The sequence below is a fragment of the Pteropus alecto genome, unplaced genomic scaffold (genome assembly GCF_000325575.1).
Source record: "Pteropus alecto unplaced genomic scaffold, ASM32557v1 scaffold101, whole genome shotgun sequence".
NCBI lineage: Eukaryota > Metazoa > Chordata > Mammalia > Chiroptera > Pteropodidae > Pteropus > Pteropus alecto.
The window spans coordinates 3873580-3899490 of record NW_006432945.1 but is presented as its reverse complement, the minus strand read 5'-3'; the positions used below and the strand labels follow the sequence as shown (position 1 = coordinate 3899490).

Sequence of the window (25911 nt, the reverse complement as noted above, 5' to 3'; positions counted from 1 at the left end):
AGGAGCAGACTCCAGTAGAAAAACATCGTGTTCTTCCCCTTTTTACAGAAGTTGTGCAGACAGTTAAGCTAAGTCAGCACATTCGCCGACCGTCACATTATTTGACTTGGAAGTGTCCTTAGAAAGGTGAAAGGTCACTGATGGTCACTACTGCCTCATGCTACGCTGCCCGGGCAGTGGGAGTGGGAGGGCACGCGTCTGTTTAATGAGTGCACATGCATGTGCATGTGTGTGGTGAGGATGGGGAACAGCAATGTGCTAGTTCATTCCAGCCATGTCTCCAATCCAGTGAGTCACTTGCCCCAAACCCACACACACACCCTTCACACCAGAAATCCAGTGAAATTTCAGTAATGAGCATGAAACAGTTCACAAACTGCCCAGTAGAGGGGATGCTCTCCCCGGTTTTGGAGTGGAAATGGCTCTCCCTGCCCAGTGCCAGCTATGGGCCCAGTAGCCCGGTTTTCAGTGCTAAGGAAAAGCCAGATTTACTCAGCCCAAAGAGGCACCAGCCTAAAGCAGAGTGATTTCGGGGTCACAAGGCGGTGCAAAACCTCGCATAGTTTGTCTCACTGGCCAAATGAGACTGTCTAAGCATACCCATGTAGACTAGGCCAACTTAAAGTACAAACAGTCTGGGATTACACCCCAGGCCTTCACCTCTCATTGAGACGGACTGAGCTGTGGGAAGGTTCTGTCTGACAAACTGGAAAGTGAAGGTGAATGTTGGTTTGGACAGAGAGGCATAAGGGGTGTAAAACAATGACATTGGGCTTCACAAGTGTCACAGTCCTCTGCTCAAAAGAAAAGCCTTGCCTGATTCCAACGGAGAGCTGAGTGTGCCCCTTCGTGTCCCTGCCCTGCAGGAGGCGACGCCGCTGCCCTGGGGGGCTCCCGCTTTCATTTGCATGTCTAGTCTCTCTGATCAAGGGCGGTGAACTCTGATAATTTATGTTCTTGTCTTTGAGCATTTTGAGAGGACACTGTTTTATGTTTCCAGCACCCCACATAAACCTGACAAAATTGTATGTGCTCCACAAATGTGAATAAGTGAATGAATGCATGTCCGCAAGTAGGGAATCATTAAGTAAATTATGGTATATTCAGCCTAATTGGAATATTATGCAGTTATTTAAAATAACAGTTATTTGAAAGTTGCTAAGAGAACAGATCTTAATTCTCATCACAAGAAAAAAATTTTAACTGTGAGGTGGTAGATGTTAACTAAACTTATTGTGGCAATCATTTCACAATATATACATATATGAAACCGTTACATTGTATACCTGAAATACAATGTTACATGTCAATTCTATCTCAATAAAACTGATAAAGTTTATAAAGGCCATGCACCAACATGGAAAATGCTTATAATGTTATGTTAAATATACGAATCGCTTTTTATACCTATGTAAGATTACACATGCATGTGAATGAAAAGGGAACAAGAACAAATGAAGAACTGTGTACGGGCAGTGGACCTGTGGGTAGCTTCCTTCCCAGCTTGTTGTTTCTCTCTTCGGTTGTGGGTTGTGTAATAAACATAACCCTTTTTTTTCCTGCCCACGTGAGTTACTTGGCTTTGTTGTTTGGTGCTCAAGCACCTTAACTTCCATCCCCCTTGCCCAGATCTACTCTCTTCAGAATTCATTCGTTTCATTGTCTTTGCACAGCGCCCACGTTGTACCCACGTGCTCACGGAAGTGGCTACCTTGGATATGATTTTAGTGGCAGTTGCTGTAAATAACATCAAGTTCAAACACTTAAAACACCATGTTCTCCCAAATCAGCCAACTGCCTCTCAAGTGTTATCAGTAGCAAGTCCCTATTTATACTGTTTCTCACAATGAGAAAAATGGATCTGATTTGTTAAGGATCTACTGTGTGCCTCCTACTTAAATTTAATCCTCACCACAAACCTGCAAGGTAGGAAATATTATCCTATTTGGTAAAGGAAGAAACAAATTCAGAGCGTTTAAATTACTTTCCCAACGTCATAGATAGCCAGGTTTCGTACCTAAGACTTTAGGTCATGTTTTTACACTATATACCATGATGGATGCTTTCAAAGGGCTCCCAATGCAGTAGAGGCAATAAAATAATGCAAATAAATAACATACTCTAACAGTACAAGGAAACTCTCGTGAATAATAGTGCCAAGAATTGCATAGGTTTGCAGATAATGAATCTATGCCTGTGTATAACCTCTCTTTTTAATACTGATCTCCTGGTTATGCAATGGGAAGCTCTGTTCACCCCTAAATCCTGCCTGAGCCAGAATGCCCTAGAGCTTGTTTTGGGGTCAAAATATGTTTAGAAAGATTCAGGCTTTTCGCTGAAAAAGAAATCACTGTCACTCTTATTTCGGTCTCACTTTTGTTCACTATGAAACTTTATGAAAATTTAATCTCTCATTTAATTTCAGGGGGTTCAGGGCCATTTTGGTGCCTGGAGGAACCAGGTATTTCCCTGAGAAAACTGTGTGCTCAAGCAGCATTTATCAACCCAAACCTAGAGGCTCTGACCAGAAATCAATTTTCTACTTGTTTCTGACAGTTTGTTCTCTGTACAATCACCATTTCATGATGAGCTTAAAATAATAGAAATGAAAGAAAAGTGCAAATGAATAATATAACAAGATTAGGCAGAGGCCTAATTCGTCATTTGTGTAAATGGAAAATGAAGCGCAGATGTCTTACTCGAATGAGTCTTTCTTCCCCTCTCCTGAATCTCACTCTCCTTTCTCCAGCTTTAGAGCCTCCAGACCCCATCTCTTCCCCACTCCTGTTCAAACCTGCTCTCCAGACACCTAGGGATCTCAGTACCGATTTAAGAGACCGTATCTCCTCTTGGTGGTCATTGTGCTTTGAAACCTTATCTCCCTTTAGGGACCCAAAGACATTTTATCTCCTGTAAAAAATGTCATGAGGACATTTTCCAGGCATGGATCCTGTCAAGGTCCCTGAAGTCACTTCAGGGCAGGTTGTCACCTACGGGAATGACTAATTCGGGGCAGAGTGGTACGTTTGGGAGGCTGAGACTGGGTTACAGGAGAAAGAGTTAGCTTCAAAAATGTGTTACTTACCTATACATATTTGCCTGCTGTGAAAAATATGAATTGTATATTTTTTTTTCCTGGATGGAAGTAGTTTTTGTGGGAAAAACAAAATGCAATTTTAGTGGCTTTCAGTGGGATCTGAGAATGGGCTTAGATCTTAAAGTCCCTATTTATTATAGAGCGAATAGTAACGGATAAAATGCTATGTATTATTTTACATTTCAGTTTCATGACTTTTACTACATTTAGCTATTTAGCTACTTAGCTCAACAATAAAGCTGGAAACCTCACCTTGAAATATCACACTAATTATAATTAAAATGGTATGACAAGAGGTGGTAGTAGCATTTTTTTATGCCCTCCAGTCTATATAGGAGGTAGTATCTTCCTTTGCTGCTATCAAATCTCTTCTTTTTGGCCTCATTAATAAGCTACCCAGGTCTGTCGGTGGGAATGAGAACATTTACCATACTCCATTTTTCAATGAAGAAATGTGTAGATTGTCTGTATTATGTTAATTAGCAGGGCCTTGAGGAAAAATGACACATACTCTAGGATATAAGGTACCATTCAGGCACATGCTACCAGGAGAAAAAGAGAAAAGTCTGAAGCTTAGGAGTAGTGTCCCATGATGGCTCACTGGGGGCAGCCCATCTGCACAATGAGGGGACAGGCACCAAAGTTAGGAGGGAGATGAGGCCCTCGCTACTTTGCTGATTTAGTTCCATAAACCAACTCTCCTTGGACTATTCTGAAATCTTGTAATTCCTTTCCACTCCCCACGTACCTAAGTATCAGAATTAAAAAAAAAAAAAAAAGCCATACAAAATTAACATTAAAAAAATAAATTTATTTCAAGTCTGAAATACTGAAGAACACATGAATAGATAACTAATACAAAGAGCAAAACTTAGAACATGAAAAATGACTTTCAGACAGATGGGCATTCTTTCAGCAATACTCTGGGTTTACAGAGACATATTTTTAAAGACATTTCTCCCACAGTCACAAAAGGCAAAAGCTATATTTGCAACATTTATAAATACAATAGCTATTGAAAGCATCCAATTTCTTTCTAAAATCACATGAAAGCATCCAATTTCTTTCTAAAATCACATGAAAGCATCTAGTTTCTTTCTAATTTACACAAGTGTTGGTTACCCAACTCCACTTCCCAAAGACAAGACACAGAATTATATGACATTCTTGTTTGACATATTACAGATGAGTGTAACTCAAAATACAGAAAATTATCAATTCATTTCACATTTTGTCACATCGTATTTCATCCTTTTTCTAATTAACAAGGAAAAATACACATGACATATATGTATAACCTTTTTGGAAATAAAGTATTCCAATTTTATCTAAAATTTGTTCAAAATCTCAGGAACTCAAGTACATGATTATTTTAAACAACACAGACAGTTTAAAAATGAAAACAATTATTTAGAGGAGGGACCTTAAAATATATCTGTGGCCGTAAAACTTGTGATGTAAACAGCTAAGGAGTTTAATGTGTCAGCATATTCTGCCTGAGCTATCACCAACTGAATAAAAAGGCTAAATACAGATTTTATATTCCCCGTATCCATAAAGCAACAATCACAGTTGTTTATCCAATTATCCAGGGAATTTCTCTAGCTATATTTAAGTTCCTGTAGTACAATGATTTGGTCTATCCCATGATGAATGGTATTTAAAATTCAAAAGAGAATTAGAGATCAAATTGAACATACTTATGACAGGGATGAAGAAAGTGCTGCCCAGAAACTCACAGGGACAGAGAGAACCAGATCCAGGACGTGGACCCAGAGTCCCTGATTCCCAGCTAGGAAGTTCTCGTAACACATTCTCCTAGGTCAGATTTTACATAATTCGCTATCGGTTGATGACAGAGAATTTTCATTTCAGTAGAAAGCAACGCATTTCAACAATGCCCAAGCCAGAACTGCTCATTCAAGGGTATACCTGACTGGCTTTTTTTTTTTCCCTTTTTTTTGGGATGTGGGCATAATACCTATGGCTGTTTAAATGTCATTACTCTGAAGATATGCCCTTATCAGTTTAGAGAGTCCGGACACAAACGACATTCACATTTTCACTGTAAACAAAACACAGTGGTAGGCACTGTGGAAATGCATTTGGTCCTATTCTCCCTACCCTGAGCACATGAAAGAGCGGACTGTTCCCACGGTATGGAGACTGCACGTTCTGTGGCGAAGACAAGAAGCCACGAGCGCAAACCTGGGCACAGCATATCTCAAAGGAGAATGGTCGGAAAAAAACGGTACCGAGAATTAGACGACATTTTAAGAGGCCTCCACTAAATGGGAAGCTCGAGGCTGAGCACCGGTTTCCTTATCTCAGGAATCTTCAAGGCCGAAGTGTAAGATGTGACACAAGAAATCATGGAAAAGCCAGTAACACATAAGATGGAATTTTCTTACTAGGAAGCAATTAAAAAAGCCAATGGGTACAAAACTATTTCAAATTGGAGTGGAAAAATCGTGTTAGCATTTACACCATGACAAGAAAGCAGCACAAAGAACTCAAGATAATGAGCCCGCGTCTGGCTCCTTAGCTTAATGAGAATGTAAGTTGAAGACCAAAGTCATGGGTTCAGTCCGTACACAGAATAGTTTTTATGGCCATTGACAGTATCTGTTACAAAGCACTCTGTAACGAGAATGTGAGAAATGGGAAAGTCATAGCGGTCACCTGGAAGTCTCACACCAACACTCCTCTGGGGGGTGAGCGCGTCACCTTGCCGCACTGCACTCACACTGAGGGAGCTTGCTCAGCGGCCACAGGGATGCAAAGGGAGCCGATTAGGAACAGACTGTACACTTGCTTCTACCAGATATTTTCTTATATAAACTGCACGTACGCTGATCAGACCTCCACGTTATAATTTTACAAAGAAGAAAAACACTTTTTAAAAATAAATGTCAAGAAGCTTACTTTCAGATCGACAATAGAAGACTCAAAGTGGGACACTCGCTAGATAAATGGTAGTGTTAAAATGATGTAAGCAAAAGTACTTCAAGCAAAATATTGCTTAAATTAACAATTAAGCAAAACAATAATTGCATTTAGTGTGTCATACAATGACTTCAGGTAAGTGTCCATTTCCCGTAACCTATAAACCAAGCCTTACTGCTCAGTTATCATATATATTAACTTTTCATTTCAAATTTTTGATTCTGACTGCTTGGACATCATAACAGTTTTTGACTCTTGATCTGTAGGACTATCAACTGGTACCTGTAGAAAGAATCAGAAAATAAAAAAATTATAGAATTTGGCATATGCCATTATGACTGATCAACAGCTAGCTCAGGAATGAAAAAAGAGCTGACTAGATAGACGGGTTTCACATTTATTCCATGCACACATTTCTCAATAGTACGATCATAAAAATATTTATTACTTACAGCTTTAATATCGCCATTTGTGATTCCTACATTTATATTGTGTCTTCTCAGGTCAGACTTGATTAATGCTGAAACAGAGAAGCACCGATGGAGTTACCACAGAGTTTGCGCGAATGTACTGTCCTCCACGCAGTGCGAAGTCTTTGATATTGGCAAATTTAGCTCACTATAGTACCATAACATTCAACGGCATCCTTGTAGTCTGGAAATATAATAGTACCTCTCTAAGCCATTAACTTATTAGCAAGTCACTCATTAGTGAAGAAATACTGGATGACAGTAAACAAAGAAAGATGCAAAATTTTTTTGCACTCCCCTAGGGAAATAGTGACGTGCAAACAGTTATAACACTGTAGGATAACTGCAATAATGCAGGTGTGTACAAGGTGTAGCGGGAGCATGGGAGAACAAATGCCACGTCAGCCAAAGGAAATCAGGGAAGGCTTTCTATATTTGAATAGAAACTTGAAATGAGTAGGAACTTGTCAAGCAGATAAGAGGAGAGAAGAAGGAATTCTAGGTAGGCAGAATGTAGTATATGCAAAAAATTGGGACAGGAAGAATACAGACTATTCTTGGCACTAGCGGCAGTCTGGATCACTGAAGCATCCAGTTCGAGAGGGAGGTGGCAGGAAAAGAGGTGGGTTTGGTTAGGTGGCGTGTTCACTGTGTAAAGAGTTTACACTCATCTGAGTAAAGAGTTTACACTGCTTCTGAGCAGGGCGGATGCTATCAGGCCTGCATCTTAGGGAGCTCACTCTGGCTGGCTGCTATGTGGAGGATGATTATCAGCAACAAGACTAGAGGCAGGAAGCTCAGTTAAGAGGCTTTAATCCTGCTGAGAGATGGTGAGGCGTGAATGTGTGAGAAATGGAGACACAGAGACAGGTTTCAGAGAAATTTTAGAATAGAACCAATAAGACACAGCTGTTTGATAGAATATGAAAAACAAAGGGATGAGAGAAAGAAAAATGGGTGATTTTGAGTTTTCTTGTTTGGGTAACTGACTAGATGGTGGTCCTAGTCGTTGCCATTGAAATTGAAAATCTCAGAAGAATAGGTGTCCTAGGAGGATGGTAAGTTCAGTCCTGGACAGGCTGAGTGTAAGATGCCTATGGAATATCCAGGTCCGGAGAGAGATACGTGATTGGACATACTGGGCTAATAGGTAAAAGAGATCGAGGTCTGGAGACACAGATTTGGAAGTTACTAGCATTAAGTTGCAGTTGAAAGCCACAGATTGCTCAAGGAGTGTGTGAAATGAGAAAAGAAGATAAAGCATATTGGTAGTTAAGTAATCTAATCAGTTATAAAGCAAAGTAAAAATAAAAGATGAAAGTCAGTGTCCTAAATGTTAATCTAATGCTTCCTTTGAAATCCACACTGCCCCTTTATTATCCTGATCCATTACTGATATCAATATTTTAGAAATTCATATATTTGTGCTGAGCTAATTGAATATATGTAAATACGGCTTTTCTGAATGCATTTAAACGACTTTGAAGAAACTGGTGAGGTGTAATAAGATCATTTTCAAAAGGAGTTAAGACATTAAAACAGTATGTTTTAAATTGCAACAATGATTGCCATTGACTGACCAGCTCTACGATGTTGTACAATTAGCCAAACCAAAGAGGCTACATTTTTAATAGGGAGAAAATGTGTGTTTCTTTGCCATTAATTCTAATTACAGAATTTAGGAACACTGGGTAGCATTATCACGCACTGTTTTTCAATGGACACAAATGGGCTAAAAATGAAGAATGTGCTTTACAGAGCTGTCCTTACTACAAAGCAAAATGCACTGCATTCAAATGCTAACTCCTATGTCAAAGCAAGAATTCCCAGCAATTCCAGGGGGAAAAATGTATAAAGAAAAGGTACCACTTTCATCACACCTCAGGAATTTCCCAGCCCTCCTTCCTGTCTATACAAATGAACACTGGATATAAAATCAGTAAAATATGCAACATGTGAGAGAAATTACTTAGCATTTTTAGATGGTAAAAGTATCAACTTAAGACAGTTTTAAAGCTTTTTTCACTTAATTTTCTAGACTTGATTTGTTTGAATTGCCATTTATGAATATGACTATAAAAATAATGTGAAAATAGAGCTCAAAAATGCCTCCTTTTTCGGTTCAATAATAACACTCTATTTGACAGACATGTTACTTCCCTGGAAATTAAAAGCCAACATGGAATTATTTATGACAGATCAAGAGTTAAGTAAATTAATGTATTACATGTTTCACAGTTTTATATGTTTTATTTTACTAAACTGAAGAGAACAGGGGAAAAAAACTCCCTCATGGTAGAATGTTTTCCTTGGGGACCACAGGTGACACTCTCTTTGAACATAATGAATGACAGTGACCTTAGGTGGTTGTGTTTTCCAAACTAAATATTTGCCACTGGTAAGGTCTCATTGTGGGGGTTTCAGAAAGCAGAAGCAGGTAGCCAGCAAACATAAAAGAAGGCTTGATTCACACCTTTCTGACAGATTTTGTCTCGCCTGCTGGTAAAGAGACGCAGAAAGAAAAGAACAAAGCGAAAGAGCAGCAGAAGCCAGCGCGGGCCGGAGCGCACTGCTGCTCCGGAGTCTTGCTGCTAAATCCTTTCCTGCTCCTGTGCCTGGATAAAGTATAGATGAAAGTTCTTTAACATGCTCTTGCTCTGGAGAGTGGGCACTATTCTCATTCCTGCCCATGTCTGTTCCGATTATACCTAAGAAGCGTAGGAACTGGCTAACCATGCCATGTACTATTTCCACCGCCACCATCTGACTTCTTACCACCAGCACCACATTATAATAATAGCTAATGTGATTAGGCACGTCCCAGGTGCCAGACACCACACTACAAGCTGTTCATGAACCACCTGTTTATCCTCACAGCAACCCCCTAAGGCAGGCCTTTAAATACCCTATTACATACATGAGGTAAGGAGGATTTGAGAGGTTAAGTGACTTGTCTAAAGTCACACAGAGGTGGCAGACACACAAAATATACAGATGTCGAATTATAATGTACACCTGAAAATTATAAAACTCTATTAACCGACGTTACCTCAATAAACTTAATTTTAAAAAAAAGTGGAAACAAAAATAAATAAATAAATAGTCACACAGCGAGTGAGCAGCAGAATCAGACTCGAGCCCAGGTCTTTACCAACTCTTGTTCTAACAGGTTTTTTTATGTATAATTAATTGTGCTGAATTTGAAACCTGAAAAGTAAATGAATAGATTCATATCCTTGGAAGGAAACACATAATACTCCGCTTCTTAACTCATTTTCCTTTGAATTCTGCTGAGCCGTTTAGAATCAATATACATGAACATTAAATACAAACACAACATGATACAAGCACTTTTGCCGAAAAATACTCAAATTTACCTGTTAAAATGATGCCTACAAACATCCAAACACAGAGGAAAATGTTCCCTGCCCTAGGATCATAGTCTGACGTGAGTTTTCCTTGAGCCAACGTGAACAAAATTCCAAATATCTAAAATAAAATAAGAATTAATTTTTATCACGTTCTCTTCTTTAGAAAAAGTGTAATGTTTTTTCCAGAGCTTTTCTTAACTATTTTATTCATATGATTTGGCTTCTAGAAGCATTCACTGAAAGGTGGAATTTTTAAAACAAAAACTCGGATCAAACTCATTATCTACTAGAATGTTCAGTAAATGAGTCATCTCAGTTTTAAGAGCAATCAGAGGGTTACCTGTGCAGCAGCATTAAGAAGGCCAGACGAAGTACCTTCAGATTCAGGGTAAGTGATTTCAACAGCAAATTCAAAACCCAAGGGGAGGTAACCAGTCATGAAGAAACTAGGAAAATGAATCCAGAATTATAGAAAGAATGAAAGGGCAATATCACACATTGAGGCAATCATTCTACTTCTCAGGCTTAATCTAATGACCAAATAAGGAAGTGTTTGGAAGTTGGTATCTGAAAGTCAGGCACTATTATTAACCAATCAGCCCAAGGTCACAAGAACTGAGAAGCAAAACGATTCCGCCCAAGGTCACAAGAACTGAGAAGGCAAACAATTCCTTTCATTTTTTTCGGAGAAAAATTTACCTCTAGTTTCCTAAGTTAGTTGTCTTTCTAACTAAATAAAATTACTTGGACTAAGTAAAGTTTTATTCATTTTTCACCTACATATACCAAAAAACAATTCTAAACTTCTTATATTTCTAAAAAATAAGCACACATTTATATGCACAGGATGAATCCTTTAAAGCTTAAAATATTAAAGAACCCTTGGATGAACTTTAAAAATTAAAACCACAGTAATAATACTACAGAATTACAGCAGCATGCTATCGTTCCTCTTACCCAAGCACCCCTCCCGTAACAAATACGAGGATAATGTATTCAAGGTCCAGTGTGAAAGTAAATATGACCATTCCAAAGAAAGACAAAATGTAAACTATCAGAGTAGTCTGTCTGAAACAAAAACAAACAAACAAACAAAAAATGTTAGTATTTTGTCTGATTTTCCAAGGCACATAAAAATCGTGGCTGTCCACTGCTCTGTCCGTACAGTAATAAATTCTCTAGTTTTTAAGATTAGGTTTTATTTCTCTGGAAAATGTTTCCACCAAAGCATGGACTTGACTTCAAAGCTTAAATTTAAGATTCAACAGCAGCAGACAACAAAACCCACACCATATCCAGTGCTCTGATAGGAAGGAATAGTCATATGGACAGAATCATCTTTATGGTTCCAAATGGGATAGTATTTCAAGACTCAGATCAAATTCCACCTCTTCCAAAATGCCTTTCCTAACAACTTAAACTTGTAACACTGTTTCTATCAAATTCCCTTATCATTTAGCTATCCACATAATTGGCACTTGACATCTACCAGACTTGTGACATCTATTGTAGTCTGTAACATTGGTATTTAACTTTTCATATGTGAATGCCTTGTTTCCCTCACTTAGACTACAAATGTCTCAAGGGCAGGGACCATATATTACTTGCCACAATTCCTAGTTAAGAGCAATGCACACAACAGGAGTTTGGTGACTGAATGGCACTTACCCTGAGAAGAAAGCCAGGGCAATGAAGAACACATTTCTAATTACACAGTGGACCAAGGACTATTATTAAATTTAATCCTTTATATATGATCCCCTCACCTATAAATTGAATGGGTTTCACTCTAGCTACCATTTCATAACAATGAAGCTGCAGCAAGCGCTATCAAATTATGGGAGAACTATCTTAGAGAATTCAAGATCAGAGGTATTTTGGAAGAGTTTATATAATGGTATCAAACATCTTGGGCCTGGAAAGTACATAGGATACAGTTTCACATTTCATTCATTCATTCATTCCTCCCAAGCAGGTGGAAAGTTTATGCCTGTTAAAAAATGTAGCTATTTTTTTAAAGCCCAGTGCAAAAGATGCTGCCCCCCAAACCCCTTTCTCAGTCTCCCAGGTGGTATTACTCACTCTTTCTTTTGTATTAACATTTTGCTGGTTCCACATAGATGTACAATATAGTTTAGGAGCATCTTAGCCAAAAATGTTTTACAAAAAAAAAAAAGCCTTATGCTCAATAATAATTTTTTGATAGGAAAGAACAACTTTTTGTTTTTAAGCTTACAATGTAAGAAAAGAATAATATAAAGCCTCTGTCAGAAGTCAAATGTTTCTCAGAAAGGGCTTTTTTCAGGACAGAAATGATCTCTCCTACAGTGGTCTGCATGAGACTCACTGGAGGGGGAACAAGGTGCATAAGGTGTCCCAGTTCTCAAAGGTGAAATAAATATTCAACAAAATAAGACAAACTATAGACTACAGAAACATTCAGAAATGAATCCAAGTCTTTTAGTAATAATAACACTTTTCAAATTTCTTAAAATAAAAAGCAATTTCCTTTAAAAACAAAATACCTTAGATTGTACACCATACATCTACTTTTACTTACTTGTATGTTTTGGTATAATCCAGCCATAAGCCACAAAGAATGGAGCCCACCATTCCAGCTACTACTAGTGTTAACCCAATCCTTCCAGCATTCAGCTCTTCTCCCTTAAAAGAATTTTCATAAGAAGTTACTCAGATACTTCTAATTCAAACATATCCTTCATATTCCCATACCTTTTCAGTCAGTGGAAATAATCAGACATAATTAAGCACACATGACAGGAAAATTCAATATGGGTTTAAGATGGAGGAGTGGGAGCAGGTAATTGCATAATAAAGGACATTCTATTTTAAAATCAGAATTTTTTAAAAACACCCTAAAATATGGGAGAAATCAAAAAGGAAAATTTTCTTGATCCTCCTTAATTAGAAATACAATGATTTTTGTTAGAATTCTTTCTTTTTTTTTTTTTTTAGGCGAGGCAACCCTTGGTTGACCTCACAAATTGCAAGGACCTTGTCAGCTTACAATCCCTTATTTTTTATTTTTCACGCCTACGGCACCTGGTCTTTCTAGGTGGTCTCCCATCCAAGTACTAACCAGGCCCGACCCTGCTTAGCTTCTGAGATCAGACAGGATCAGGCTTGTGCAGGGTGGCATGGCCATAGACTGAATTTTTTAGAATTCTTAAGTAATTCACAGATGAGGTTAATCTGATAGCTTTTGCATATTATAACTGCTTTCTCCTTTCACAAGCAAAGAGAGGTCAGAGCTTGATATTCACTTCTTTATATTTGTGGTGATGTCCCTTAAAATTTTTTGTCTTTTTCCATATAAGCAGTCATATTATTTCTTTAAAAAAAAAAATAAAAAGAAGACTTAGGTATTGTCAAAGCAGTAAATTCTACTTTCAATTTTGTGTGTTTTATAAATTGCATTAAATGTATTCTCAATTAAAACCATAAATTTTTAATAACAAGGTCATATCTTTAATCTTATGATCACACTAACAGGAATTCTACTGCTAAAGAAAAATTCCTGGCCAGGCATGTAACACAACATAGGCAGAGAAGCTTACCTTATAATAGGTCAGTATCATTTGATTTAATAGTGTTGAAACTGAGTAAAATGCTCCAGTCATGATACCTACAATAATAAACAGAAAAGTATAGATGTACTATTTATCGGTTTATAAAGTGCTATGGAGTCCTCTGTAACAATTGTGAAAGTATATATTTTCAGACAGTTGACAGAAAAATTAAAAGCTCTTGCCATTTTCTTTCAGGATGTGGACTGATCAATTTAACATCCAAATTTACTAGAGATTATGACTGTAAGATTCTGTCATTACACCATCTATTATTACTTAGATTCAAATATACCGACTATAAATCATATCCCCATGCATAATACTGTACATGGCAATCAAGCAATGGATTGCTTACCGAGTACCTACAATGTACTCAAGCTAATAAATGTTTAAGCATAAGACAGAACCCCTGTTTTAGAGATTTTATCCCTGCATCAAAAAGACTTAACAAAACAATTAGTAAGATGATATTAATTAAAGGATACTGAAAGAGAAAAATAAAAAACAGCTGGTTATTATGACTAGGTTTGCTGTTTCCTTGCATGTATTTATGACTTTAGGTAAGTCTCTTAACCTAGCTGAGACTTCAGTTTATTATTTCTCACTCTTTTTATTACTAAATACTTCAATCATACAAAATAGTATAAACAATAATTTAAGAAATACCCTTACTAGTCGCCCAGCTTTGTCAAACATTAACATCTGGCCATCTTGCTTCAGATTCATTTTTTAGACCTTCCCTAATCCTGTTCTTCTCTCCTATTATTTCTCAGTGGTAACTCTAATCCTGATCTCAGTGTTTATCATTTTAGACACTACATGTGTTTCCATAAACAATTAGAATTATTTTGCATGTACTTAAACTTTATATAAATATATAAATAAAGTTTTATATATTAATTGTATCCATCAACTGTTCTTATTATTCAATATTATGGTTTTGAAGTTTACCTGTGCTCATAGTTTACTATTTTTCTCTGCTACACAACAGTCCATTGTGTAAATACACTTCAATTTAATTATCTCTTGTCCTGTCAACAGACCTTTAAGGCTTTTTTCAGTTTTTCACTATTTACAACAATACTACAATGAATATTGTGTTTCTGTTCTTACACATAAGGGTTTCTCTCAGAGCATACCTAAGAGAACTTCTATTTTCTGGATAGGGTCAGACTGCTTTTCACCATGGTTTTATCAGTTTACACTATCAGCAGAGTTCCATTACTCCACATATTTGCCAAATTTGCTTTCACCAAATTAAGTGGGTTTTTTTGTTGTTGTTTTTTTGTTTTTTTTTTTTACCAATTTGAATGTGTGTGATGTTATATCTTAGTCTGGGTTTGATCTGTATTTCCTTAATTACTAGTAAGGTTGAGCATTATATATAAGTAATACACACATATAGAAACACATAAATGCCTTCTGGTTCCCTTGGACTATTTGCTCTTTTCTTATTGATTAGTAAGAGTTACTTTTATATTGTAGGTACTAAGCCTTTGTCGGTTATATGCGTTGCAGACATTTTCTCATAGTCTATGTCTTATCTATTCACTTTTTATTCGTGTCTTTTTGGAAAAGACCATTATTTTATTTTAAGGTAATGATATTTATCAACCTTTTTCTTTACGGTTTATGTTTTTGCATTAAGAAATTCTTTTAAGAATATTAAAGATAGTTTTCTATATTTGTTTCTAAAACTTTAAAGTTCTGATTTTTACCCTTTGGTCTTTAATCTACTACAATTCATTTTTGTGCATGGTATGATATAGAGACCTACATTTAACTTTGCTTTCTTACATAAATAATCAATCATCCCAGGACAATTTACTATGTAGTTTTCTTCTCCCAAAATCAAGTTTTCATATTTACATAATGTTCTTGTCATTAGAGCTGTTCACGAATATTCCAGTTTTTCTCTTTCTAGGCACTTAGTGGCTTGAAATGTGAGCAAAAGTGACATTTCCCATTTTCTGCCTTAATAATCATGGAAGCATGTGAAGTAACATGCACTTACCATATAACTTCTCGTGTTGTTACCTTTTGATAAACACTTAACACTGTTGTTTACTTTTCAGATGTTTATATTACCTCCCCACTTGGATTATAACTACTTTAGGGCAGAAATCATATATCATGCTTCCTTCTAGCCTACACAGCACCAAGGTCACTATTGTACACTTAGTTGATATTTGATAATTATTGATGGAATAAATGAATGAATAACAAAATGAACAATAAGTGAGGTTAAATGTTAAGCTAGCTCTTATAGAATTGCTTACGGAAAAAAAAGGAAAACATTTCAGGTAAAAGAAATAATGGCACAACATTACGGAGACTACAGTTAACAGCGTATATGCATATGGAGGCCTATTTGTGTGTGTGAGCCTGCATGTCTGTGACAGGAGGTTGGTTATAAATCTGGTTGAAAGAGAATTTTGTATTGGGAAATAGAGATAAAAGAAGATAGGTAAGAAGACACCTTAAATGGCAGGCTAAAGAAATGAGTTTGCTCTATATTAATAGTGAAGCACAATAGTTTCTGTACTTCCTAGTTATGAGTTTTAGATTTAAGCTAACCAGTGGGGCAAAATTAAGAAAAAGAATTATGGTATACTTAAATATTTAATGATGAAATGATGTAATATCTGGGATTTGCTTTAAAATATTTTAGGAAAAAAAGTAGAGGAAACAGATAAAGCAAGAACGGAGAAATGTTGATGCTGGGTGCTGGTGGGTACACAGGAATTCATTAGGTTAAAAGTTCTACTTTTGTGTTTAACAATTTCCACACACACACACACACACACACACACACACACACACACACACACACACACGAAGTAATCCTGGTAAAAGGGTAAGAGTTTGAGTCAGGGAAAAATTTGTTACAACTTCTAAGACAGTTATGTAGTAGAGGGTGCACACCCCCATCTGTAAAGGGAACATCAGTGAGTGACTTCTGAAGGGCAAGTAAGACAGAAATATGGGGGTATTGGTGGTAATATAAGTAGTGTTAACATAATAAACAATGAATACACTGTTAGAAATCTCTGAAGGGAACCAAATGTGTTGATGCCTGCAGTAAAGCTACAGTGTTAGTATGAATATCTGTCAGCTATCCTGAAAGCTCTAAAAGGATGAGAAATTTTTTTAAAGTTAGAACTGGTTAAGGTGACCTTCTTAATGTCTAATAGTTTTGATTGAGTAGTCAAAATCAATGCCAGTCTGCACAAAGTCAGACAAAAGAATTGTTCATGACATTTCCCGTATGTTTTGAGCAGTCATAACTATAGCTCATAAAGAACCTAAAATATCTGTGAGACCACACAGAAGACAGTGGTTCTCTATTGCAGACATATTAGTTTACTTCAAAAACATGTAAGTAAATCCATCCTGAAGTTTTTGCTTTTAATTCAAAATTTAAGTTTATGACTATGCTATCATTATTTTTAGAGTTAACAAGCCTATGTCATTAATTAAAGCTCAAACCACTAGGTTAAATGAGAAAAATCCACAATGCTCAAAGGTTTATACAGACATCAAAGAAAACAAAAGAAAACCACTTACCATAAGCGATCAATAGAAGGACAAAAGGCATGTTTTTAAATAGGTTCCTTATTGATTTCTTATAGGAGTACTCTTCAGGAGGGCTGTCTTGAAGAGCTGCTTGAGCCTGACTTGGTGGATAGTGAGGTTTTTCTTTGAATGCTGGAAACATACATGGAAAGGTAATTTAATAAATGTGTCTTCCATAGTGAACACACATAAATTAAATTTAAAGTAGTGAAAGTCTTTTATAGTGAGGCTTTTCATTTTCATGAATTTCTAAGTGAAAATAGTTTGACAAATAAAACTCAGAGATTTGGCCCATTCGAAACTGCAAAACCATTAATAATATGTCACAATCTTGCCCATGGATTATTCCACTTTTAGTTAAGATTAATTTTTATTATATTGAACATTAAACAATTCTATTTCTAAATTTAGTTCAATTTTTAATTAAAGGTAACATATATGAGCAAGCCAATATATTACTGAATTTTTAGAGGATTGTCTTGAGTTAGTAACGACTTTCTTCTGAAATTTGATGTAAATTTTATCATCTGGTCCAATTACAGCTCTAGAACTGAAAAAGTCCAGGTAGATTCATGGGAGCAGAGCTAGGTCTTGCTGACTCACTCTAGCTGCATATGGAAAATCTAGGGGTAAAGCTGGGAGACATAACGGTGTGACATATGGATTCTGATTCTGTAAGCTCTAACACAGCCCATTTCTATGGAGTTAGGGGCAGATTTCACAGGCTTCTTAGCTAGACATTTAAAGACTGCCCTTTTCTTAGGCAGGGAAGAATCTACTAACTTCCTGCAACAGATGATTAAGGAGAGAATTCCATAGGGTTTGGCTAGCTAGAAGTCAATACTACTTAACGGTAGAGCTGAACTGCTAAAATTTGGTACATCAGAAATTAAGATCTAGTTTTAGTATTGATCCAAAAATCTTAAACTAAAATAAATGGAAAATACTGTATCTCATTGAATCTAAGATGGTTTGATACTGATACTCAATGACCTTGCCAGGTATCAATAGTAGGTTTTCACATAATCATATCTCAATCACCATCAATGTTACATGCCACTGACTTGTTTTTATTGTGGAAAGAATACTTAACATGAAATCTACCCTCTTAATACATTTTAAGTGCACAATATGGCATTGTTAACTAACACTGTACGGATCTCTAGGACTTGTTCATCTTACATGCCATTGATTATTGAAGACATCTTGATTTCAGAGATTTCATGAAAAGAGAATCAATACACACTTTAGAATCAATGAAATAGAGTATATTCAAAAACAAAAAAAAGAGAAGGTAAATGGACTGAGAAAAAGTAGTATTTTCCAAAAGATCAGAACTTTCTTCTCTCTCTCATTTTCTCTCTCTCTTTTTTTTTAACAGTATCTATTTCTTTTTTTCCAACAAGAAAGGCCTGCTTTGTAGCTTGAAAGTGGGCTAGAGCTGGTGGACCTATCTATCAATCATAATCATGCAAAAATTTAAAAGCAATACAGATTTTTAAGATTCCACCCAAGGCTCAATGAATCAGAACCTCCCAAACAGAACCTGAGAATCTGTATTAAACACAAAACTCTCCAAATGCTATCACTACCCAGCCAGGTTTGAAAATCACCACAAAAGAAATGATCCTTAAAACTTCCATATAATTCTATAATTCTCAAATTCTCCTGTTTGCTGCTAAAAATTAAAATTTTTTACTCACCAATACACTGATTATGACATAACTAAAACTTATCAAACTAAAATAGACTTCTATTTTTACAGGTCTCACAACAATTCAAGAGGAGACATAACTCACAAATATTTATTTTAATATCCTTACATTGGAAGGACTGGTAGACATAAAATGTTTAAGTTGTTGTAATTCCTCCTCTTCCTTTCACCCTATCTGCTCCTTGCACTGTTGAGGACGTCTGCTGTCCTTTTCTGAAAGTGTCCTAGTTAAGATAGGAGATATCTCTTATTATATCTCGTATTGATATCAGTAATACAGAACTCACACAGCTGTAAAACAAAGTTTCAGAATGTAAAAACTATGTTTACAAGGTAGTCATGAACATTTAGTGAGTCTTGGGTCTCTTAGGTTTTTATTTACTATGGCAAAATAAGTCTGAATGGCTCAGATCTCAAATACATAAACAATTCTTACTAGACTTTAACTCCATTAGATTTATTTTCTAAATACAGGTGTTATCTTTTAATTTCAGGCAGTCAACTGCCCTCTTGGACAAAATCAGGCCTGTATCTACCAGCTACATTATATAGTAAAGTTGAGCTTAAGTATACGTGAAAGAAAAGAAAACAGAACACAAAACCATTGGTCTATGACCCTGTTTACGCTGCACTGTATTTTCAAAGGATGAAGTAAGGCTTTTCCTTTATCCTTTGAAACTGAAAAACAATAGCCTTCTTAACCCTCTTCTCTCCCCACCAAAACTTGTGTCAACTACCTGTTAAAGCAGTTATTCTCCACCCGCCTGGCAATAGGCATATAAGTAGCCAAAGAATTTTGGGCTCCACATCAAACTTTTTCTCCCATGATGAAGCAACAAATCTATCGCTTAGGACCACTTCTACTTTTTAAAATTAGATTATTACATTATCTTTCCATTTCATTATTGGTTCCTATGATTTAAGCAGACATTACACATATTAACTTACTATAATACAAATATAGGTTCGAATCCTGGCTCTGCCTCATATTGCTGTATACTGAAGCAGTCAATCTCTATCTCTTGACTATAGCTATCTTATCCATAAAAACAACAGCAAGCTGTTATAAGGCTTATATGATATATGCTAAAGAATTTGGGGAGGAATATTTATTTTTAAAAATCAGAGACTAAATTTATCTCAAGGGCTTGAAATTCTTAGAGACTAAGTAAAAAGTCAAAAGTTTATAATAAGCAGCCTGTATATAAATATCCTGAATATAAGAATCAGAAGTAAAATTATGTATATATATTATATACTCATGTGTTTAAGTACTTTAATATTAAATATCTGATTGCCGTTACTTTTGTTTTCTGTCATCCACTCACTTTAGTGAATCGGGATGGCAGGGATTTTAACTGACACACTTAAGTAGTATGGTTTACTGCTCTGCTGCACAAGAATAGCATGATCGCTTATACAAGAATTTTTTGAATTGGAACAAAAAATAAGACTAAGTAAAAATTAAAGTATTATACTTTTATATACAACATTTTATATGTGGAGTTAAGATTGCATAGGCTCAAATTTCATCTTCAGTATTACTATGACCATGGATAAATAAATTACTTAAATTGTGCCCAGTTTCCTCATCTATTAAATGGGAATGATAATAATAGTGCCGCCCTCAGAGGGCTATGAGGAGTAAATGCAATAAGCATGGAGTGTGCCTTTAAACATGTTTGGTACATATCAATCAATCAAATGTTAGAGGCTATAACAGAGTTCTCCCAATAAGAATGGGGTATTACAGTGAAATCCAGTGGAAGGCTTGGGTTAATTTCTAGAAGTGCTAGATGGATTACACTCACATGTAAGCTCAATTACGAGGATAACAGGGTTATATGGCATGAACACTCAAGACAGTATTTTAGGAAAACCGCTGAGCACCAATTTAGTATATGTTACACTGCTGAAAAGCATCTGTAAAACTAATTTTATAAGATCTGGTTGGGTTTCAAAAATACTAATGGGTAGAATTTAGAGGAAAGTAGGATTCTCTCTTAGTAATTTAGGACCTTTAAGTAAGTTAAGATTTTAAAAATAATCCATAGTTTCCTCAATAGCAAATATCTGGATATAAGGAAGATGCGTAAATTTATTTAAATGTCACAATTTGCAACTTAAGATTTTCACATCACAACTGTATATTATCTTGCTTTTGTACTAAAGATTGATATTACAAGTCACCAAGCAAAACTTGACAATGAATCTCTTTTTTCCTATTCTATTTCTATTCCATTTTTTCCATTCTTTTTCCTCATTTCCATTTGCACTCTCTATTCATAAGCCATGAGTATATAATTAAGTACGTACATGAAGAGTTCTCTTTTAATTTCTCGAATAACACAGGGTGATATGCCAATGGTCACACTTGTTATCATTTTTTTTGTCTTCCTACTTTGACAAATAAAAAGCATCTCACGTATATATTATATGTGCATATAATTTCATATTTATAGATATCTTATATATAATCTATTACTCTCTCACTTCCTCCAAAGAGACAAGCAATTGAAAACAATAAAAAAAGGAAAACCAGAATTTATGTGAAGAGCCATAAGCAATCAAAGGAAAGAGAATTTTATATTTTAATAATCCCTATTGCTAATATAAGGCCCATTTATATGAAATGTATATACACTATATTTCATCCAGCAAACCAAATACAGCTATCAGAAAAGTAGACATATTCTTTAAAAATATAGATTTCTTCTAAAACTTTGTTAAACTGCTAAAATAGTACAAGGATAATCTGTCCTTTATTCAGTAGTCTGCACACAGCAAACATGCTGCTCCCTAACTGAAACATAAAAGCCATCCATAAGTAGACTGGATATGTCAGAATACTTTTTATACTACCAAGAGAACCAGGAAAGTTCATTATCTTAAAGAATTATTAAATATGTTGGCTGAGCTTCCTACACCTGGATCCTGCAGTTCATCTATAAAGGTAGTTTCTATGAAAACACTCTATAGTCTTCGTATACATTTCTTAGAGAACTAAAGGATTTCATATCTGGAGATCACAAAATTTGAATTTTTCGTTACTATTATAGTCATGATAAAAATATATAAATGAAAAACTCAAGCTATAATGAAATTTAACTGCAAACTTTATTAAAAGATGGCCTTTCAACTTTAAAGTTCCTTTGCTCTTCAAATCAAGATATACTGTCTAAAGGGCAGTATTATAGTTAACAGCTATATTACTTTAATAAACCTTACCTATCCTTTAACCTGAAATCAAAATTGTTTCCCATTAAAAATAAACTTTAAAAATCAGACCTTCCCAAACCTTCTTCCAAACTGATGATGGCTGCTTGCAGCTGATTCTGACTGACTGCTTCAAGAGACAGGCTCAGACGAGAGGACTCAGTGACGAATGGTGGCAGCAGTGCTTTGCTGGAGTGGCCTAACAAGCAGATAGTTGCCACGATTTGAAATTCTGCTGAACAGCTTGCCACTGCCCAGGATCTGGTCAACATTTTCAGATCCAGTTAATTGTTAAATTGGGGATCCTTGGAAGGATTTATCATTAAAAGGAAGGAGGTAGCCTATTTACATCGTTTCAAAGCATTGACAAGAACGTGTTCCTGGCTAGGTTAGCATAACGTGCAGAATATGTAGAGGACTATGCAAAAAAGAGACAGGTAATATGCTTGAAACCAACGGTTAACAGGGAAGAAAAGTTAGTAGGGAGATAAATGAGATGAATTAGTCTTCAAACTCTTTACAATAGTAAAACAGAAGGACCATAACACAGCCCTAGGATTGTAGCATTCATTACCTGAGCAAGACAGTGCTATGGCAAGAATGAAAAAAGCAAATGGCACTTGAGATATCAATAAAAATTTTCAGGGTTGGTTATTTTTCTTGTCATACGTTTGTCATGCATTTATCTATTTAAGCTTTAGAGAAAATAATTCACTTACCAATTATTGTTAAAATAAATAAAAGTGTGGCGATAGCTGCTGTTCCATAAAACATGGTACTGATATTATGAGCCAGATCTGTGTTATTCCGTGTGTTGGGCACTAAAACTGGTGGTACCAAAAAGCCAACTGCAGTTCCAAGCTGTAAAATAAACAATCCTCTTTACAGCTATTATTAGAAGAAACAAAAAAGTGTGTACTTCCGATTAATACGACACAAAGAGAACAGCTACTAAACTAAGGGTGCTTTTGAAAACTCTAAAAGCACCGTGTTCTAATGTCGTTTTACAATTGCACTGTTAAAGAAAAATTGATGACGAACGTTTTCTCTATTCAGTAAACATTCACTGAACTACAATCTGAATGATGCTGCTATAAAATTGTGTAACATACAGTCCTTATCCTTTAGGTCAGTCTCCAGCCTATTTGGCACCAGGACCAGTGCTCTTATGAGAATCTAATGCCTTATGATCTGAGGCGGTGATGCTAGCGCTGGGGAGTAGCTGCAGGTACAGATGAAGCTCAGCTCCCTTGCCCATCACTCACCTCTTGCTGTGCTGCCCGGTTCCTAAAAGGCCAGGGACCAATACCTGTCCGCGGCCCAGGGCGTTGGGGAATCCTGCTTTAGATGCTTACAATCAAAGAGGGAAATAAGAATACGTAAAATAAGCCTGAAAAAGTACAACTTATATAATGGTACAACTCAGCAACAAAAAGACACATATCCCAATTCAAAAATGGGCAAAGGATTAAATAGACATTTCTATACAGAAGATATACAAATGTCCAACAAGCACATGAAAAAATACTCAACATTAGTCATTAGAAAATGATACCAATTCATACCCACTAGGATGGCTATAATTAAAAAAAAAAAAAAAAGAACAGAATATACGAACGTTGGCAAGATGTGGAGAAACTGGAACCCTGTACACTGGCTAGTGGGACTGTAAAATAGTGCAGCCATTGTGGAAAAGAGTTTGGCAATTCCTTAAAAAGTTAAACATAGAATTACCATGTGAATTCCACTCTTAGGTCTATATATTCATGAAATAGATAATTTATATAGCTGTGGAGTTGATAATATTTCTATCATGAGCTAGAAGTGTTAATCTTGAATATAATTTCATAAATGTAAAATACTTTAAGAAAACAGTTCCTATCCAAACATGCAGAAGCAACCAATTAAAATATCAGTTATAAATTATTTTAGATAAACAACAACTATAATTCAAGCTACCCCTTCTGTACTTTTAGAGAACGGAAACAAGTTTAAAGCAATCAGCATGTAGAGTTAGTGTTTTTTATGGATTTTAAATAAATCTTATTGGGATCTTGAAACAAGTGTTGGACTGGAAGTAAAAGTAACAATCTTTTGTTACATAGCTTACACACAGCAGAAAGATGCATAGAGAGAGGGCAAGTTTTTTTGTATACAGATTTTTAACTAGATTCTCCTCAAGCTGAATAAACACTCTATACAATTTACATAAAGTATTAAACAATAAAAGTATTGTAGGACTCCTTATGCAAATTTTAAATGACAATAAAATAATCAATTTGCAATTAGAAAAAGGAACACAAACATTCCACCTAATAATGCCACTGGCATGCTAACAGAATTTGAACCCATGGTGGAAGGAAAAACTAGTAAGCACCTTAACTTGGCAACATAAGCCACCCTTTTGCAATAGATTCCATGACCTGTGATTTCTCATTTTTAATATTAAAAATTGGTAACTGGCTTCAAGAATGTTGTGAAGACTTTATCACCAGAACATTTATTTAGCAGTCATTTATAAGTGTCTGTTATGTACCAGGCACCGACTCCTGATATACAAAATTAAACAGGGGCTTTCCACACTGATCACACAAAGGGAACAAAATCCTCAGAACCCGACACTTCCTTTTGCAAAGAATACACTGGGGGTGACAAAAACAGCACCTACACAAGTCTCATTCATTAGTACACTGACAAGTTTTCTATGATGTCAGACATATAAAGGCCAATTCAGTTAATTACTGAATTGGTAATTCTCTAAGCAAGATGATAAGGTGCTCACTTTAAACTGGTTTTGAAAGTTCGCCCTTAAAAATAGATCAAAAACCCTTCTTTAACCAAAAGAGTGCCTCCTATCTTATGACTACTTCATTTATAGCCAAGCTTCCTGAGGGTCCATCCACACGGCTAGCTCACATGGCCTATGACTCCATCTGGTCTTTTACGGATCCAATTTTCATCTATCAATTTTTATCTAATCCTTACCTGATTGCCTAGCACGGCGGTGGCACAAGCTGTGGACACCTCCTTGGGGCCAAACCATACTGAGGCGATGCGGGAGGGCAAGCCCAGGATGAACACCTGGGCCACCGAGCACAGGGACTGGCCCAGCATGGTGACCCAGAAGAGATGCTGCTGCACACTGCCGCACTTGATCCAGGCACCCAGGCAGTTGAGGCCGGAGCCCAGCAGGGCGGTGAGCCGCAGGCCTCTGGTGTCCAGCAGCCAGGTAGCCGGGAAGATGAGGGGCACGTAGGCCAGCATGTACACCATGGACAGCCAGTCGATGTGCAGCGAGGAGACGCCGTAGAAGCCCTCGAAGACATTGCTGATGATGCTGTACTGTATCCACTGAAAGGCGTTGACCAGCGAGTACAAGCTGAAGATCAGTAGCACCACAAAGCGCCGTGCCGAGAGCGCCGTCCGGGGGACCGGGCTGCCCTCAGCCCCTGGGGTCTCCTCCCCAGGGCCCGTGGGCAGCAGCCGAACCTGGGTCTCCTCCTCCGGAGCCAGCTGAGTCTGCCGACTGCCCAGGGCTCCCGAGGTGGCCGCGGGGCTGTCCCGAGGGACCCCATTCAGGGCCAAGCCAGCTTTGGGCCCGTTCTGCGGCTCCGGGCTCATCTCCCTGGAGGGCGCGACCCCCGGGACCGGGAGATATCCGTTCGCAGGCGGGTGCCCGGGCGCCACCTCAATCCCCTCCTCATCGTCGGGCCTCGCCATGTCCCCGGGCTCCCGGGTGCTGCCTCGCGTTCCCGCCCTCCTCCCTCTCCTTGCACCCCTCCCTGCCCAGCATGCGGGGCCCTCCCTGTACCCCAACCCCAACCTCGTGGCCCACTGCTCCTGCGACTCTTTCTCCCGCCGAGTGAGGCGGCTGTGAGAGGCGAACCGCAACCCGGACCTCCGGATTCCGCAAACGCAGTAATCCTCCCCA

General features: G+C 37.0%; 1 protein-coding gene and 1 pseudogene across 2 annotated transcripts; both read right to left on the bottom strand.

The window, feature by feature from the left end:
- Nucleotides 1–3887: 3887 nt before the first annotated feature.
- Nucleotides 3888–25911, bottom strand: FLVCR1 (feline leukemia virus subgroup C cellular receptor 1). 2 transcript variants are annotated; one of them, XM_015586280.2, is made up of 11 exons: nucleotides 24966–25911; nucleotides 22700–22841; nucleotides 22063–22179; nucleotides 17042–17182; nucleotides 13463–13530; nucleotides 12445–12548; nucleotides 10842–10952; nucleotides 10225–10330; nucleotides 9891–10002; nucleotides 6496–6563; nucleotides 3888–6325 (listed from the first exon to the last, which is right to left on the bottom strand). In XM_015586280.2, exons 1-11 carry the CDS (start codon nucleotides 25698–25700, stop codon nucleotides 6251–6253), a joined length of 1779 nt encoding a protein of 592 aa, XP_015441766.1. In that variant the 5' UTR covers nucleotides 25701–25911; the 3' UTR covers nucleotides 3888–6250. The 2 variants fall into 2 exon arrangements, with proteins under 2 accessions (XP_015441766.1, XP_006907775.1); XM_006907713.3 differs by lacking the exon at nucleotides 22063–22179 and having other exon boundaries at nucleotides 24966–25908.
- LOC112476526 lies at nucleotides 12936–13054 on the bottom strand (annotated as a pseudogene).